Raw genomic sequence first — 15606 nt, forward strand, 5'->3', positions numbered from 1 at the left:
CGCAAACTCGGCTCACCACAACCTCCGCCTCCCGGGTTCAGCGATTCTCCTGCTTCAGCCTCCCGAGCAGCTGGGATTATAGGCATGCACCACCATGCCCGGCTAATTTTGTATTTTTAGAAGAGACAGGGTTTCTCCATGTTGGTCAGGCTGGTCTTGAACTCCCAACCTCAGGTGATCTGCCTGCCTCGGCCTCCCAAAGTGCTGGGATTACAGGCGTGAGCCACTGTGCCAGGCCAAGTGTTAGTTTTTATTATTTATAATGTTATATTCAGTTTGACCAATTGGCTAAAATTGGGCAGGATATTTATAAAGGGCATATGGCCCAGAGGTATGCCATGGCCTTCTCTTCACTGAGACAAGGCCAGAAAAATGCCTCCTTCCCAACTTGACCCACAGCTACAACCAACAGCCAGGGGCAAAGGTGAACCATTTTTATTCAGTTTCATGACAGAGGTTAAATAGACTTTTATGACATCCATACAAAATATAACAATGGTTGTGGGCATAAATAAGAATTGTTCTAACTATTCTGATTTTATAATGCACAGCTCTTTTAGTTGATTACAAATATGAAGTATATCACCTCAAGATGCAGAGATTTTTGAATTCTATTTAGCAATTTCAAAAAACTGAATTCTAGAACCGAAGACACATAAAAAGATAATTTTTAAATGGAACCAGCCACCTGGAAAAATATTTTGAAAAACGTGATTTAAAGTTTAGAAAATACAACTTTTAATACTTAAGAGACAACATGATGCAAATGTTGCTTGTTGGCCTGACTTTCCAGGACTAAGACCCTCTGGGAATCAATGGGGCTCGGTGACGTAGTGAAACCTGCTACTGGGGTGTGGTCTCAGACACAAAATCACACTGGATATTGGTCCACAGAGGCAGGATTCTCTCATTGCTGGATGACTCTTGAAATGAAGCCTTTGCTTTTGTTACGCATTTGGCTTTACAATCTTCATTGACAAATAGTTCTGGAAAGGAAACAAAAACAGTGGTAAAAGAAATATGTATGTATATATGGTTTTCAGTTAGGGTTTCTCAATCTTGGTACTACTGACATTTCAAACCAGATGATTCTTGTTGGGGAGTGTCCTGTGCCTTGTAGGATGTTCAGCAGCTGTCACTGGCCTCTACCCACCGAGTGCCAGTAGCACCCCCCAAGTTGTTGCAACCAAAATGTCTCCAGACATTGCCAAATGTCCTCTTGGGGGTGGGGAGCAAAATCTCCCCTAATTGGGAACTACTGGTTTAAACCAATAGAATTTTTTTTTTCGTGACGGAGTTTCTCTCTTGTCACCCAGGCTGGAGTGCAGTGGCATGATCTCTGGTCACTGCATCCTCTGCCTCACAGGTTACAGCGATTCTCCAGCCTCAGCCTCCCAAGTAGCTGGAATTACAGGTACCCACTACCATGCCTGGCTAATTTTAAAATTTTTAGTAGAGATGGGGTTTCACCATGTTGGTCAGACTGGTCTCGAACTCCTGACCTCAGGTGATCCACTCGCCTCAGCCTCCCAAATTGCTGGGATTATAAGTGTGAGCCACTGTACCCAGCTGCCAATAAAATCTAAATCAGGAAAAATAAATGACTAGGCCGGCGCAGTAGTTCACGCCTGTAATCCCAGTACTTTGGGAGGCTAAGGCGGGCGGATCACATGAGGTCAGGAGTTGGAGACCAGCCTGGCCAACATGGTGAAACCCCATCTCTACTAAAAATAAAAAAATTAGCCAGGCGTGGTGGTGGGCGCCTGTAATCCCAGCTACTTGGGAGGCTGAGGCTGGAGAATCGCTTGAACCTGTGAGGCAGATTTTGCAGTGAGCCAAGGTTGTGCCACTGCACTCCAGCCTAGGTGACAGAGCAAGACTCCATCTCAAAAAACTGAAAAATAAAATAACTAGGAGCAGCTTTTTAAATGGTCAAGACAGTGGGACTGGGACCGAGTGTGGTGGCTCACACTTGTAATCCTAGCACTTTGGGAGGCCGAGGTGGGTGGATCACTTGAGATCAGGAGTTCGAGACCAGCCTGGCCAACATGGTGAAACCCTGTCTCTACTAAAAATACAAAAATTGACTGGATGTGGTGGCGGGCACCTGTAATCCCAGCTACTCGGGAGGCGGAGGCATAAGCAATGCTTGAACCTGGGAGGCGGAGGTTGCAGTGAGCGGAGATCATGCCACTGTACTCCAGCCTGGGTGATAGAGTGAGACTGTCTCCAGGAAAAAAAAAAAAAAAACCAAACAAACAAAAAAGCAATTTGACCATCTACGACTATAAAATAGTGTACATATACTCATAGATGACAAACTGGAAGTACTATACTGGGGAAAAATGAAGACACAAAACCCAAAACCCCTGCTACTTGTGTGGCTACAATACTATTTTTTTGAGACAGAGTCTTGCTTCTTTATCCAGGCTGGAGTGCAATGGCGCGATCTCAGCTCACTGCAACCTCCGCCTCCCCAGTAGCTGGGATTACAGGCATGTGCCACCACACCCAACTAATTTTTGTATTTTTAGTAGAGACAGGGTTTCACTATGTTGGAGTTCACTGGTCTTGAACTCCTGACCTCAAGTGATCCACCCACTTCAGTCTCCCAAAGTGCCAGGATTACAGGCATGAGCCACCTCGCCCGGCTGATATTAATGTGAATTTTGGAGTAAGAGCTTTTGAATGCCTCCTGTGACATTCAGTGCCACTCGTCCAACTTCTGAGCATGGCTTCCTCTGCCTGGACTATCCCTTCTCCACTTGGCAAACTTGAATGTCCCCTCCTTGGAGGAACTGTCTTAGCAGGGGGTGCCCACGGTTGTTTGTTTCTGTCTCCATAACAGCTCACCTCCCTTAGTAATGTGTCCTTGTTCCCATGGCTGCTAGTTCCCAGAATATGAACTGCTCCTGGGCACCCGTCATGCCAATAATTCAATCGTCTCTATAACTTAATTCCTAGCCTATCGCAGATGCGCAATACATCGTCTGGATGGAGGAAGGGAGGTACTGCTTCTAGGCACACTGCCAAATCTCCCACTTGGATTCCCATTTATGACTGGGGTGATTAGGGGAAAATTTAAGGGGGAGGGTATATGTGACATGAACCTTAAAGAATGAGTGAGGTTTTCATAGATAAATATGGACAGAGAAACAAAATTGGCAAAGGCATCCAGATAGGTAAGGGCAATAATATTTGGGGAGGTTGGGATCAACGATCTAGTTTGGGTGGAACACAGGGTGTATGTAGACCCACAATGAACCCAGATTTGGGGATTCTTGAAGCTAGGACAAGGAATTGGGATGCAGGATGGTTTGGAACAAGAAAGTCTGAAGTCAGGAAGATCAGTTGGAAACGCTGGCTGTGGTCCAGACACACACTGATTGAGACCTGAGTGATTTCTCCTAGAATTGCTGAGACCAAAGTTATTTTCAGACCATAAAGCAAAGTTCTGCCCGTAATTTGTGAAACCCTGAGAATGTGATTCTAATTACAAGACACATTACTTTAAATTTCCCCAAAGCAGAAGGGTTGCAACCCCACGCTGCTGAGCAGGTCATTCTTCTGCACAGTGGTCAGGGCAGATGCCAAGGGAGAGGGCCAACCGCAACTCACAAGAAAGCCAAGACAAGGGGCCAAGGAAGGGCTCCTACCGGCAACGAGTAGAGGAGCACGGCCACGAAGAGCAGCAGAATGAGCAGGAACAGCAAGCCGATGATGACCCACTTAAAGCGGCGCCACACGATGAACTTCATGGTCTTGCATGGGTTGGTGAACCAGAGGAAGGAGGTTTCTGGTCGACTGCATTGCAAAGAAACGGTATCACCTACCCAACTCAGGAGGGATGCATATTTTATCCCAGAGCATAACACAGTTTCAGGAATAAAGAATCATATTAATAAGGTCAAGAAAAGATATTCCCCTTCGTTGACTGAGAAAGGCTCTTTAACCTATGACAGCTTCCTAAGATGCTGAACTTTGGTTTCCTGGAAAGAATTCTTTAAACGAAGCCAGATCACCAACCTCTCCACCCCTACCCACTACTATTAGCTACCAGATTAGGGAGACCACAAAAGCTAATCCATCTCATTAAGGCAATGGGAAGGGGGGCTCTCAGACTGCAGGTGTTTGGGGAGTGGGAGAACAAAGAAGGCCTCTCACTTTGGTAAGTCCAGCTTGGGGTTCATGTTGGGTTCGTCCCGCCCCTTCCCGGCTGGCCTCTCGTCGGCCTCCTTCTCGTTGAGGATTTCCAATGTCATCTCCACTTTCCCCTTCAGTAAAGCAGAGCAGGTTAAACACATGACATCACGTTTCACAAATATTTTTACTTCAACCCAAGGAGTATTCCCCGAGCAATGATTTTTATACTTGTAAAACAATCCTTAGATTGCCTTCAGTTTTTCTCAAGAGATTTCATCCCATTTCCTCGTCCATGTGTTTCTGAACTGATGCTGTGTGGGAAACTTTGAGGACAAATTGCTTCCCCCACTCTCTACTTTTCATTTGCTGTATCCCCCTCTAACGTTCTCACATTGGTCTCCTTGTCTTCCCACACACCTTCCTATGTAACTTCACTTGGACCCAGACTAACCTGAATACCGCTAATAACAATATCTAATATTTATTGAGCATTATTGTAGGCTCCCATTAAGAGAACAGAGCCATGTCTCTTCATGCCTATCATTGTCACCTATTGTGCACAGTTGCTGTCATTCAGTAGGTACTCCGTGTACACTAGCTCAATGAGTGAGTGAGTGAATGAATGTTGTCTCCCTGCTCAGGGGTTCCTGAGTGATGCTCCCAGCACCATTTAAATGTTCTACATGGGGTTATCTCGTATAATACTCATGGCAACCCTACAACTACTATTGTGTTCAGGTGCAAATGAGAACAGTGAGGCCAAAGTGAAAGTGGTCTAGAAACTTGCCCACTTTTGGCCCAGTGCAGTGGCTCATGCCTGTAATCCTAGCACTTTGGGAGGCCGAGGCGGGAGGATCACCTGAGGTCAGGAGTTCAAGACCAGCCTGGCCAACATGGCGAAACCCCATCTCTACTAAAAATACAAAAAAATTAGCCAGCATGGTGGCGCACACCTGTAGTTCCAGCTACTCGAGAAGAGGAGGTTGCAGGGAGCGGAGATTGTACCACTGCACTCCAGCCTGGGCGACAGAGTGAGACTTCATCTCCAAAAACTAAAAACAAACTTGCCCACTTTCATAGTGAGCCATACCTAAAATTGTAACTGACTTTCTAAGAGCCAGGAAAGCCCGCAAGGTCACCAACAATCTGGGAAGCACTGGCCCTGAGTAGAGCTCTGAGGACTCCTACCCTTACAGGTCAGACAAAGCTGGGTTTCTGACTTCCGCAAGTTGCTTGATCTCTCCAAGCCTGTTTGTGGAATCGCTGAAATGGGGACAATGTCTACTTCATGGCGGTTGTCAGCAGAACTAAGTGAGGTTATGTGCAAACTGCTGTATTGTAATGGAAAGCAGTCAGTGGTTTCCTGGGACCAGGGAGGGAGGGAGCAATGGACTCCAGAGAGCGAGCACAAGGACATTTTGGAGGTGATGGGAAGGTTCCGGATCTTGATTATGGTTCGATGAGTGTATACATCTGTCAAAACTCATCAAATTGTGTACTTTAAATGAATACAGTTTATGTAAATTATACACCAAGGTTGTTTTTAAGAAGATTATGAATGTAAGGCACTTGGCATACTGCCTGGTTCAAAATTAATGATCAAAAATGTTAGCTATTTTTAATAATGCATAATGAACTCGGTAGTCTTTTGTGATATGGTATGGTAACCCACACTATTGCTTCTAGATCAAAATACATCTTGAGTTCCTGAACTTGCTTGTAATTTGTGGCCTTTTTATCCAACTAATGCCAGCACATCTTGCTGCTTCCATCCTTTTTTTTTTTTTTTTTTTTTTTGAGACAGACTTTCACTCTGTCACCCAGGCTGGAGTGCAGTGGCATGATCTTGGCTCACTGCAACCTACACCTCCTAGGTCCAAGTGATTCTCATGCCTCAGCCTCCTGAGTAGCTGGGACTACAGGTGTGCATCACCACTCCTGGCTACTTTTTTTTTTTTTTAAAGTAGAGATGGGGTTTTGCCATGTTGGCCAGGTTGGTCTTGAACTCCTGACCTCAGGTGATCCACCCACCTTGGATTACAGGCATGAGCCACCACACTCAGCCCCACCTTTTTTTTTTTAATGAGAAAAGTCCAAATTTGAAGTTCCCTTTTCCATACTAAATTGTACTAGAAGCCCAGCATTAATTAACTTTCCTGATGAAGAAGAGTCCCAAGGAAAATATAGTGAAACTACCTGAGCTTCTAGTTTTTGACCATTCCAACTACTTCACCTTCCTCCAACTCCAAGCACATGCTTACAGCATCTCCCACCTTATATTGTAAGACAAAGGCAAACATATCCCAAAGACAAACTGTTCCTATAACTTAAACTCCCACCAATTTAAAACTTCATTTTATCTGGAGTAAGTCTATGGATAAAGGGCAAAACCGAAATGATAAAAGGCACAAACGATCTTCAACCAGAACCAGGAAATGTTCATACAGCCATCACGCGGGCGCCATCTTTCTCTGCGTAGCACGGCCACCATCCTTTCATGGACTTCTGCTCAAAGAGGGAGGCTGTCTTGGCTTTAAGGGGGTCCATGGCTTTGAGGTCCGGAATCATGTCCAAACTGCATTTCTCTGGTGATTTTGCAGGAATGATAGTGTGATGCAAGTCAAGTTCTAGGAAACCTAGCCAAGGAAACAACAGTAAGTCCAAATGAGCTTCAAGTGGATCAGCTGTTGTTCACAAGTGAACAGAACGTTCTTGTCCGGAGAGAGGCATGCAGTGATTTTGAACATGTAAAAGGTGAGTTAGAGAAAGGGGGCCTGGCAGACATTTAAAGTCTTTCCAGTTAGGATGGAAAATGGCCGAAGAAATAGCCATCCACTGTACAGCATCTCCTGTTTTCTTTCTCAAAGACATGAGCATAAACAGAGTTCTTTAAACTAAAAGTAATGAAATATCTACAGACACAATTTTCACTCAACTCAAGGCCCTTGGATCTGAAATGTTTTCCTTTTAGTTCTGAGCTGCCCTGAGCAGAGAGGTCATTTGGCTTTGGGTAAAGACAATAGGTGCTTAGAACACAGGATGCTGGCTGGGCTCACAGCTATAATCCTAGCACTTTGGGAGGCCGAGGTGGGCAGATCACTTGAGGCCAGGAGTTCGAGACCAGCCTGGCCAACATGGTGAAACCCCGTCTCTACTAAAAATTAGCTGGGCACGAGGGCACACATCCGTAATCCCAGCTACTCAAGAGGTTGAGGCACAAGAATCGCGTGAGCCTGGGAGGCAGAGGTTGCAGTGAGCAGAGATCGCACCACTGTTCTCCAGCCTGGTCAGCCGAGCGAGACTCTGTCTCAAAAAAAAAAAAAAAACCAAAAACCAAAAACCAAAACAAACCAACACAGGATGCTGCATGAAATGTGCACATCCAAGACTCTCCTAGTAAAACCTCAGAAACAGAATCTTGAGAAGGAGCACGACTCAAAAGAAAATCCTCACCAGGAACTGAGACTCCTAGCCTCAATCAGAGTGTCTGGAGAAACACATCGTCCCTTCTATAATGTGAGGCATTAACTCTTGTTTTGAGACTGAGTCTTTCTCTCTCACCCAGGCTGGAATACAGGGATGTGATCTCGGCTCACTGCAACCTCCGCCTCCTGGGTTCAAGCGATTCTCATGCCTCAGCCTCCCTAGTAGCTGGGACTACAGGTGTGCACCACCATGCCCAGCTAATTTTTGATTTTTAGTGGAGATGGGGTTTTGCCATGGAGACGAGGTTTTGCCATGTTGGCCAGGCTGGTCTTGAACTCCTGACCTCAGGTGATCCACCCACCTTGGCCTCCCAAAGTTCTGGAATTACAGGCGTGAGCAACCGCGCCCGGCCGCATTAACTCTTTAGTACCACTTCCACAGTTAGGGAAAAGTGTGTTTTGGGCTTGGGGACTCCTGTGAGCCCTTTCCTCCAGAAAATGGTGAGTGTGATGTGGGGTCAAGAGTCTGACCTTCAGTAGTGGCAGCAAAGAGCAACAGGGAGGTTGTGGCATTTTCTCTTTAAACTGTCAGACTTAGGGACGGCCCTTCAGCATATAGTGGACCCATAAGACACGTGACCTTAGCCTTTCTTGACCTGTGACTGCTTTTGTTTCCCCTCTCCTTTTGGTTATGTTCTCACTCGGCATTTTGAGAAACAGTCATTCTCTTTATTTGTTGTCTGACAGTTTTGTTTAAATTCCAAAGGAAGGCCAGGCATGGTGGCTCATGCCTGTAATCCCAGCAATATTGGGAGGCCGAGGTGGGCAGATTACTTGAGCTCAGGAATTTGAGACCAGCTTGGGCAACATGGCAAAACCCCATCTCTACAAAACATACACAAAATTAGCCAGGCTTGGTGGCACGTGTCTGTGGTCCCAACTACTTGGGAGGCTGAGGTTGGGAGGATCTCCTGAGCCCAGGAGGTAGAGGTGGCAGTGATCCTAGATCGTGCCACTGCACTCCAGCCTGAGCGAGAGAGTGAGAGACTGTCTCAACAAACAAAGCCAAGGGCAAACCCTTTATTAGCCTAGAATTTACTATCCATATGCTTTATGTAAGCCTACTTGCATACTCATTTGTTTACTGACCTCTTACTAAGCACTAAGTCAAAACCATTGCATTAAGTGCTGTGCAGGGAAAAGGGATAAATAAGATACAACTTTTGGCGGGTGTTTCCTCTGCCAGGAGGGACCCCTGGAAGCAGCGTGGAAACAGGGAGACCAGTCAGGGGCTACTGTAACATGTGGCTAGCAGTAAGTGAGGTTCAACTGGCAAGTGGCAGAGATCACAGGACTAAGAAAATAAGTGTGCGTGATAAAACAGATGACACTGTAGGATAGAGTGGCTGGTGGGGCGTGGGGGAAAAGAGAGGAGGAAAACTACAGAGGACTCCGGGTGCTTTCGCCTGGGTGGCTGGGGAAATGGAGGGGTCGTGTGCTGCTAAATAAGTTCCTGAGGAGAGCAGGGGTGAGTTGAGGGAAGAAATGCTGAGTGAGATTTCAGTCACAGTACAGGCGAGCTGCCCGCCAGGTATAAGGGTGGGGGGTTCTGGCCAGGAATCGGGAATGACCCTCAACGATTTCCTTTGACTGTACCACAGGCACTCTGAGAGCACAGGCTACACATCCTGGTTTAGGAGCCACACTTTGCGGAAAGGTGAGAGTTGAAGCATGACCTTCCACTGAGGTGAGAGTGGGTAAATCCCTGGAAAGGGTGGTTGGCAGGTTGGAGGAGAGCAGAAGAACCTCAGGGAAGGCCTGTATTTAAAGAGTGGGAGTCTGGGCACTGTGGTTTATGCTTGTAATCCTGGCACTTTGGGAGGCTGAGGTGCAAGGATTGCTTGAGCTCAGGGGTTTAAGACCAGCCTGGGCAACATAGTGAGACCTCATCTGTACTAAAAAGTAAAAAAAAAAAAAAAAAAAAAAATAGCCAGGTGTGGTGGCACACGCCTGTAGTCCCAGCTACTCAGGAGGCTGAGGGGGCAGGATTTCTTGAGCCCAGGAGGTTGAGGTTACAGTAAGCTATGATCGTGCCACTGCACTCCAGCCCGGGTAACAAAGAGAGACTTGTCTCCAAAAATAAAAAAAATTTAAAGGATGCAGAAACAAGGCTGGCTAATGTGACAAGGCCAGAGCCAGGAAGATTGAAAATCTGGAAAGCACAGTGCCATGGGGGGCGAGGGAGGAGTGCACCAGGAGAGGGAGGGGCCCGGGCTGAGGGTGCATTGAACTAGTGCCCTTACCACAGAAGACAGGAGCAATGGCTGGGGGATTGGGGGACCTTGGTAACTTGGGAACAGGTTGAGGAGGGTGGGAGCTGATTCCCAGGTGCTGAGGAGAGAGTGGCCGGTTTGAAAGTGGATATAGGAATGTGGCATCCCCCTGCAGAAACAGGATTTGAGTCTCCACAGACAGACAGGAGCTGGTGTAAGACCCTCACCAGAGCCCTTGAAAGGGGATGGTACTCACTGTCAGACCGCACTGCCAAGAGCTCATGCAAGCAGTGGGTGTGTCCCCTATCCCCCACCAGGCCCCCATTACCAAGAAGTATTGAAGATTTAAATAATTGCTTCCAAGTTTTCATTGACCTCACTAATTCCAAGTATAGTTTCTTAGAAGCAATGATCCAAATGGAAGCCCTACCCAAGTAGTCATCCAGAGAAAACTTGTCATTGTCCCATATCTGAATGATCAGCCTGGGTGGGATTCGAAATTCCGTTTGGTCAATACTCCAGAAATGCTCCTAAAACGAAAAGAAATATGGACACACCAGGTGATCATGATGACTCTGAAACACTCACCTTTGGCTCCTTAAGACAGCATCAAAGCCTGGGGCCTTTCTCGCCTTTGCACCCCCCACCCTGACACTCCCTTGGGCCTCAATCCTTCCACTTGATCTGTATGGAGAGCAGTCAGGCTCCCCAGGAAATCACAAGCTGGGCAACTGAAAGAATGTCCCAGGCTTTTCCCAAAGAAAAAGATTTCTTGCCATGTCCCTATCGGTGTGACTTCCTGCTGCCACCTGGGGGTTGGAGAGTGACTCATCTCCCCACCAAAGACCCCTATGTCCTATTTAGATTATCCTCCTAAGGCCAGGCATTCTAGGCCAGCCCACAGTATCACCCACTGGGGTGTCACTTCTGCTTAGCAACTTTCCACCCACCCCCCGCCCACACAGATGTCTGAGTGTGCTCTCATTCTACATGGGGGTAAGGAGACGGCCCAGATTCTACTCTTTTCTCAGTGCAGATTTAGAATGTCCTGGGATTTTTGGCCTTTGAAAAATACCACTGGGCTGGGTGCAGTGGCTTGTAATCCCAGCACTTTGGGAGGCTGAGGACACTTGAGGCCAGGAGTTTGAGACCAGCCTGGCCAACATGGTGAAACGCCGTCTCTACTAAAAAATACAAAACATAGCTAGGTATGATGGTGCATGCCTGTAATACCAGCTACTTGGGAGGCTGAGGCATGAGAATCACGTGAACCTGGGAGGTGGAGGTTGCAGTGAGCCGAGATCATACCACTGCACTCCAGCCTGGGTGACAGAGTGAGATTCTGTCTCAGAAAAAAAAAAAAAAGAAAGAAAGAAAAATACCACTGGCTTTTGTTTGCTTGTGGTCACTTAAGACCCTCAGATCCTCATACTAGACGCAGGTCGAAGGAGGACTAGGTAACTGTCCTGCAAGTTCTTGCTTCTCCTTGCCTCAATGTTAGCCAAGACTAAACATCTCTCCAGCTCAGGTAGTTCCCTGGTCCTAGTAGAAAGGGAATTTCCCAGTGCTTCATCAATTTGAAGGAAGATCACTGGGTTGTTTGTTTTTCATATTCCAGGAATGTTTTCCTTTGCAGGGCTCAGAGAGCCTGGCTCTGAGGGACTGGGCAGCCCACTCTGCTATTGTCCGTTGCTGCCTGACCGTCCTGGGTAGGATCATGCTCCAAGCACCACAGGGTATGGGGAGGTCCAGCCCTAGATGTGGGTAGACTGAAAGGTAACTGTACCTAAAGCCCTGATCCCCGCCATCAGCCCTGATGCCACACCATCTGAAAGTGTGCATTTTTGATGTCACATTGAGCCTCTGTACCTCTTGAAAGTCCCCTTTGGCACTTTGGGAGGCCAAGGTGGGAGAATAGCTTGATCCCAGGAGTTCGAGACCAGCCTGGGCAACAAAGTGAAACCCTATCTCTACAAAAAATATACAAATTAGCCAGGCTTGGTGATGCATGCCTGTAGTTCCAGCTACTAGGGAAGCTGAGGTGGGAGGATTGCTTCAGCCCAGGAGGTCAAGGCTGCAGTGAGCCATGATGCACCACTGCACTCCAGCCTGGGTGGCAGAGTGAGACCCTGTCTCAAAAATAAAAAAGGCCCCCTTTGAAGGCATTCATCCCACTGGTATGAAAACCCGCCCACTGGCTGGATGCGGTAGCTCACACCTGTAATCCCAGCACTTTGCAGCGCTGAGGTGGGTGGATCACCTGAGGTCGGGAGTTCAAGATCAGCCTGACCAACATGGAGAAACCCCATCTCTACTAAAAATACAAAATTAGCCAAGCGTGGTGGTGCATGCCTGTATTCCCAGCTACTTGGGAGGCTGAGGCAGGAGAATCGCTTGAATCCAGGAGGTGGAGGTTGCAGGGAGCCAAGATTGTGCCATTGCACTCCAGCCTGGGTGACAACAGTGAAACTCTGTCTCAAAAACCAAAAAACAGTGCTTACTACAGCATTAGCACTGAGTAGGGCCAGCAGAGGGTAGGCCTAATGCGACACAGGGCTGGTGGCTGGTACATTCTGATGAGGTGTGGGGAGAGGCGGTGACCAGGCAGAGCTAGGGGAAGCTGAGAGAACGTGGAGGCAGGAATGGAACAGGGCATCTATGGAAGACATCTGTTATTATTGACTATGCAGGTTCTTTTTTTTTTTTTTTTTTTTTTTTTGAGACGGAGTCTCGCTCTGTTGCCCAGGCTGGAGTGCAGTGGCCGGATCTCAGCTCACTGCAAGCTCCTCCTCTCGGGTTCACGCCATTCTCCTGCCTCAGCCTCCCGAGTAGCTGGGACTACATGCACCCGCCACCTCGCCCGGCTAGTTTTTTGTATTTTTTAGTAGAGACGGGGTTTCACCGTGTTATCCAGGATGATCTCGATCTCCTGACCTCATGATCCGCCCGTCTCGGCCTCCCAAAGTGCTGGGATTACAGGCTTGAGCCACCGTGCCCAGCCGACTATGCAGGTTCTAGACCCCCTTTATTGGAATGAAGGCGCCCAGCTTCTCCTTAGCGGACTCTCCCCTTTCCCTCAAATTTGAGAGAAGCTGCCTCTGTCTCTGACTCTGGAGCCTGGACAATCAGAGCATCCCTGGACAATCAGAGCATCCCTGGACAATCAGAGCATCCCTGGACAATCAGAGCATCCCTGGACAATCAGAGCATCCCTGGACAGCAATGGCTGGTTCAGGGATAGGCACATGACCCCCAAAGGCAGAGACACTGAGGCCCAATTCCAGAACTCTGGTTGGCCCCATGAGGGCTTCGCTCTTCTCTTTTTGCTGAGGTTAGAGGGGAGGACAGGATATTACCCGGGGCTGCCACCGTGAGTCCGTGGAGGAGGGTGGGGCGGAGAAGCGGGGAGCGTGAGACCAATTTCTAAAGTCATCATCACTTCACCGCGGGATCCAGACAGGCCTAAAGCCAGCAGACCCCTGGACTTTTTGGTAATGTGAACCAATACATCCCTTTTCTGGCGTCAGCCGGTTTGAGTTGAGTTCTGTAACTGAAAGTCTAACTAGTTAAGACCAGGAGGGCCCTGAGCCCTCACGGCGGTGTCTCAGAAGGAGGTAAAGCAGACGTGGAGGTTTAATAAGGAAGGACACCCACTTTAATACCGGGCCTCTGCTTGACTCTGCCTAGCCTGGGAAGACGTCAGTCTCCCTGTCACATAAAGAACACACTTGGGTTGTCGTTTATACTAATACAAAACCATTACTTCTCCCCTTTATCCTTCACCGCACCACCAGTATGTGAGGGGAAAGAAAGCTGTGCTCCTCATGCTTCCTAATTACACAAACACCTGTCCTAGCAGTGTGACCTTGGACCAGTATCAAGGTGGCAGATTCCCCATCTCTACTGAAGAGGAGCCAGACTCAGTGACGTCTGAGATCCTGAGCAGCTCCAGCCTTCTGTGAGTTTCTGAGTTAAGGAAGATCCGTGATACCCACTTCCCACTGGCATATTTCAGAGCTCACTTTTTTCGCAACGATACAGAGTTGTTCGGCTGGAAGGTAGTCAAACGGGAAAACAAATCTCCAGTTAAAATTCCCTTCACCATCCAAAGACCTGTAATGGACATCTGTTTTCTGTTTGTTTTCTTCATTGCCAGGAATCCAGCTGAAAGGCAGAGGCAAATAGACTTAGCTTCACGTGATTGACAGGTCATGTAGCCGCAAAATTGTGCAGTAATTAGGGGAGCGAAGAGCAGGAGAATGAATGCACTTTTCTTGGGCAGATTCCAGTTATCTATGGAGCTGGGGGTGATTTATGGAGGGGAGGTGCTCTATTGCATCCAACACAGGTTGTGGCCAAATAAAATATCATCCCTCTAAAACCAAAGCAGGAAACCCTTTAGACTTCAGTTAACAGGGCTAAGGTGAAATTTTCTGGAAAACGTCAACAATGTAGCTTCTATTCTGGGTACATTGAAGCCTGCTGGCTATGATTTGAGTCCTCACAACTATAACTCATCAGTGTCTGTCAGCACTGCTGATAGGTTAAATGAATATGAGTTAGCTCAAAATTTTAGCATTTCCTTTCCCATATTTTACTTAAGCAGACCAAAGAAGCACAAATCAAGTAATCTTACAGCTTCCTTTTTATAAATTATTCTTAAATTCACTATGATAATATTAATGATACTGGCAAGGAAGATGTCAGCTCTTATTTCCACATGCATATCTATGAGCATTCATTTCACTAACATCTTAACTTCTAACGTTCGAGAAGTTTTCTTCTGCTTGTGCCTGGCACATGGCAGACACTAGATAAATACCTACTGAAGGAACGAATGAATGAGTGTGCCCGAAAAGAAGCTGTTGCTACTGGGAGGACTTCTAGTTTGAAACCAGGGGGTAACATTCGATTTTACACTGTCAAAGCAATAGAGAGTGCATGGTTCTCGAAACTGCACATTAGAATCACATTAGAATCAACTGGGGACATTTTTAAAATATTGATGCCTGGACCCCACAGATAGAGATTCTTGGTAGGAGGCAGGCCTGGCTGGAAAAAACTCTCTGAGCCTCATCTCGCATCTGTAAAATAAGATTAATGATATGTGCTCCCTTCACATGGTCGACACGAAGACAGAAAAGATTATGGTTTAGCAGGGGCAGAGTGTGAATGGGGACACCTTTAACTCACAGGTTATCTTCTGTGAACCAGGTATGTACCATGCATTATTTTATTCTTCCCAACAACTGTGTGACTATCTCCACTTTGTGGAAGAGGAAACTGAGGTTCAGAGAGAATATATTAACTTGCACAAGGTCACATAGCCCAGAACTGACATGATTCCCAGGTCAGTCTGATTGCAAAGTCCACACCTGTTACTCTGCCTCAACCATAGAGACTGCAAAGTCACTCGAAAATATTAAGTCCTACTATTAGTAGTGGTATTAATATCAATCAACTACAGTACTTTTCTTTTTGCTAGTCAATTAACTGACTAGATAAGTTGAAAGATTCCTTTTGACTATTAACTTTTTTTTTTTCTTTTTTTCTTTTTAAAGAACCAGATTCTCACTATGCTGCCCAGGCTGGACTTCAAACTATGGGGCTCAAGTGATCCTCCTGCCTCAGATTCATGAGTAGCTGAGACTGCAGGCATAAGCCACCATGCCCAGTTTTGACTATTAATTTTAAAGGTAACTCATCGAGGTGAGTTCACGTTCTCTTGGTCACCACCTTAGTGGCCTCACCTCCTGACCCACCCC

The 15606-nt window shown here is 47.0% G+C and overlaps 1 protein-coding gene and 1 long non-coding RNA gene across 6 annotated transcripts in view; one reads left to right on the plus strand and one right to left on the minus strand.

The window, feature by feature from the left end:
* Positions 1-411: 411 nt before the first annotated feature.
* Positions 412-15606, minus strand: part of MYOF (myoferlin) — a 172810-nt gene continuing 157615 nt past the window's right edge. For all 4 annotated transcript variants that reach the window (XM_074002215.1, XM_074002214.1, XM_005565966.5 and 1 more), the window contains 6 exons: positions 13864-14005; positions 10272-10371; positions 6589-6779; positions 4165-4274; positions 3657-3804; positions 412-986 (listed from right to left, as the gene is read on the minus strand). In XM_074002215.1, the coding sequence (XP_073858316.1) occupies positions 948-986; positions 3657-3804; positions 4165-4274; positions 6589-6779; positions 10272-10371; positions 13864-14005 (730 nt within the window). In that variant the 3' untranslated portion in view covers positions 412-947. The remainder of the gene's footprint in view (positions 987-3656; positions 3805-4164; positions 4275-6588; positions 6780-10271; positions 10372-13863; positions 14006-15606) is intronic.
* On the plus strand, positions 6744-15538 carry LOC107130867 (uncharacterized). Of its 2 annotated transcripts, XR_010578047.2 has the most exons (3): positions 6758-6897; positions 9230-9315; positions 15403-15538. It is a non-coding gene; the product is annotated as an uncharacterized lncRNA (long non-coding RNA). The 2 variants fall into 2 exon arrangements; XR_012417955.1 differs by lacking the exon at positions 15403-15538 and having other exon boundaries at positions 6744-6897; positions 9230-9555.

This window comes from Macaca fascicularis, chromosome 9 (assembly GCF_037993035.2).
Source record: "Macaca fascicularis isolate 582-1 chromosome 9, T2T-MFA8v1.1".
Taxonomy (NCBI): domain Eukaryota; kingdom Metazoa; phylum Chordata; class Mammalia; order Primates; family Cercopithecidae; genus Macaca; species Macaca fascicularis.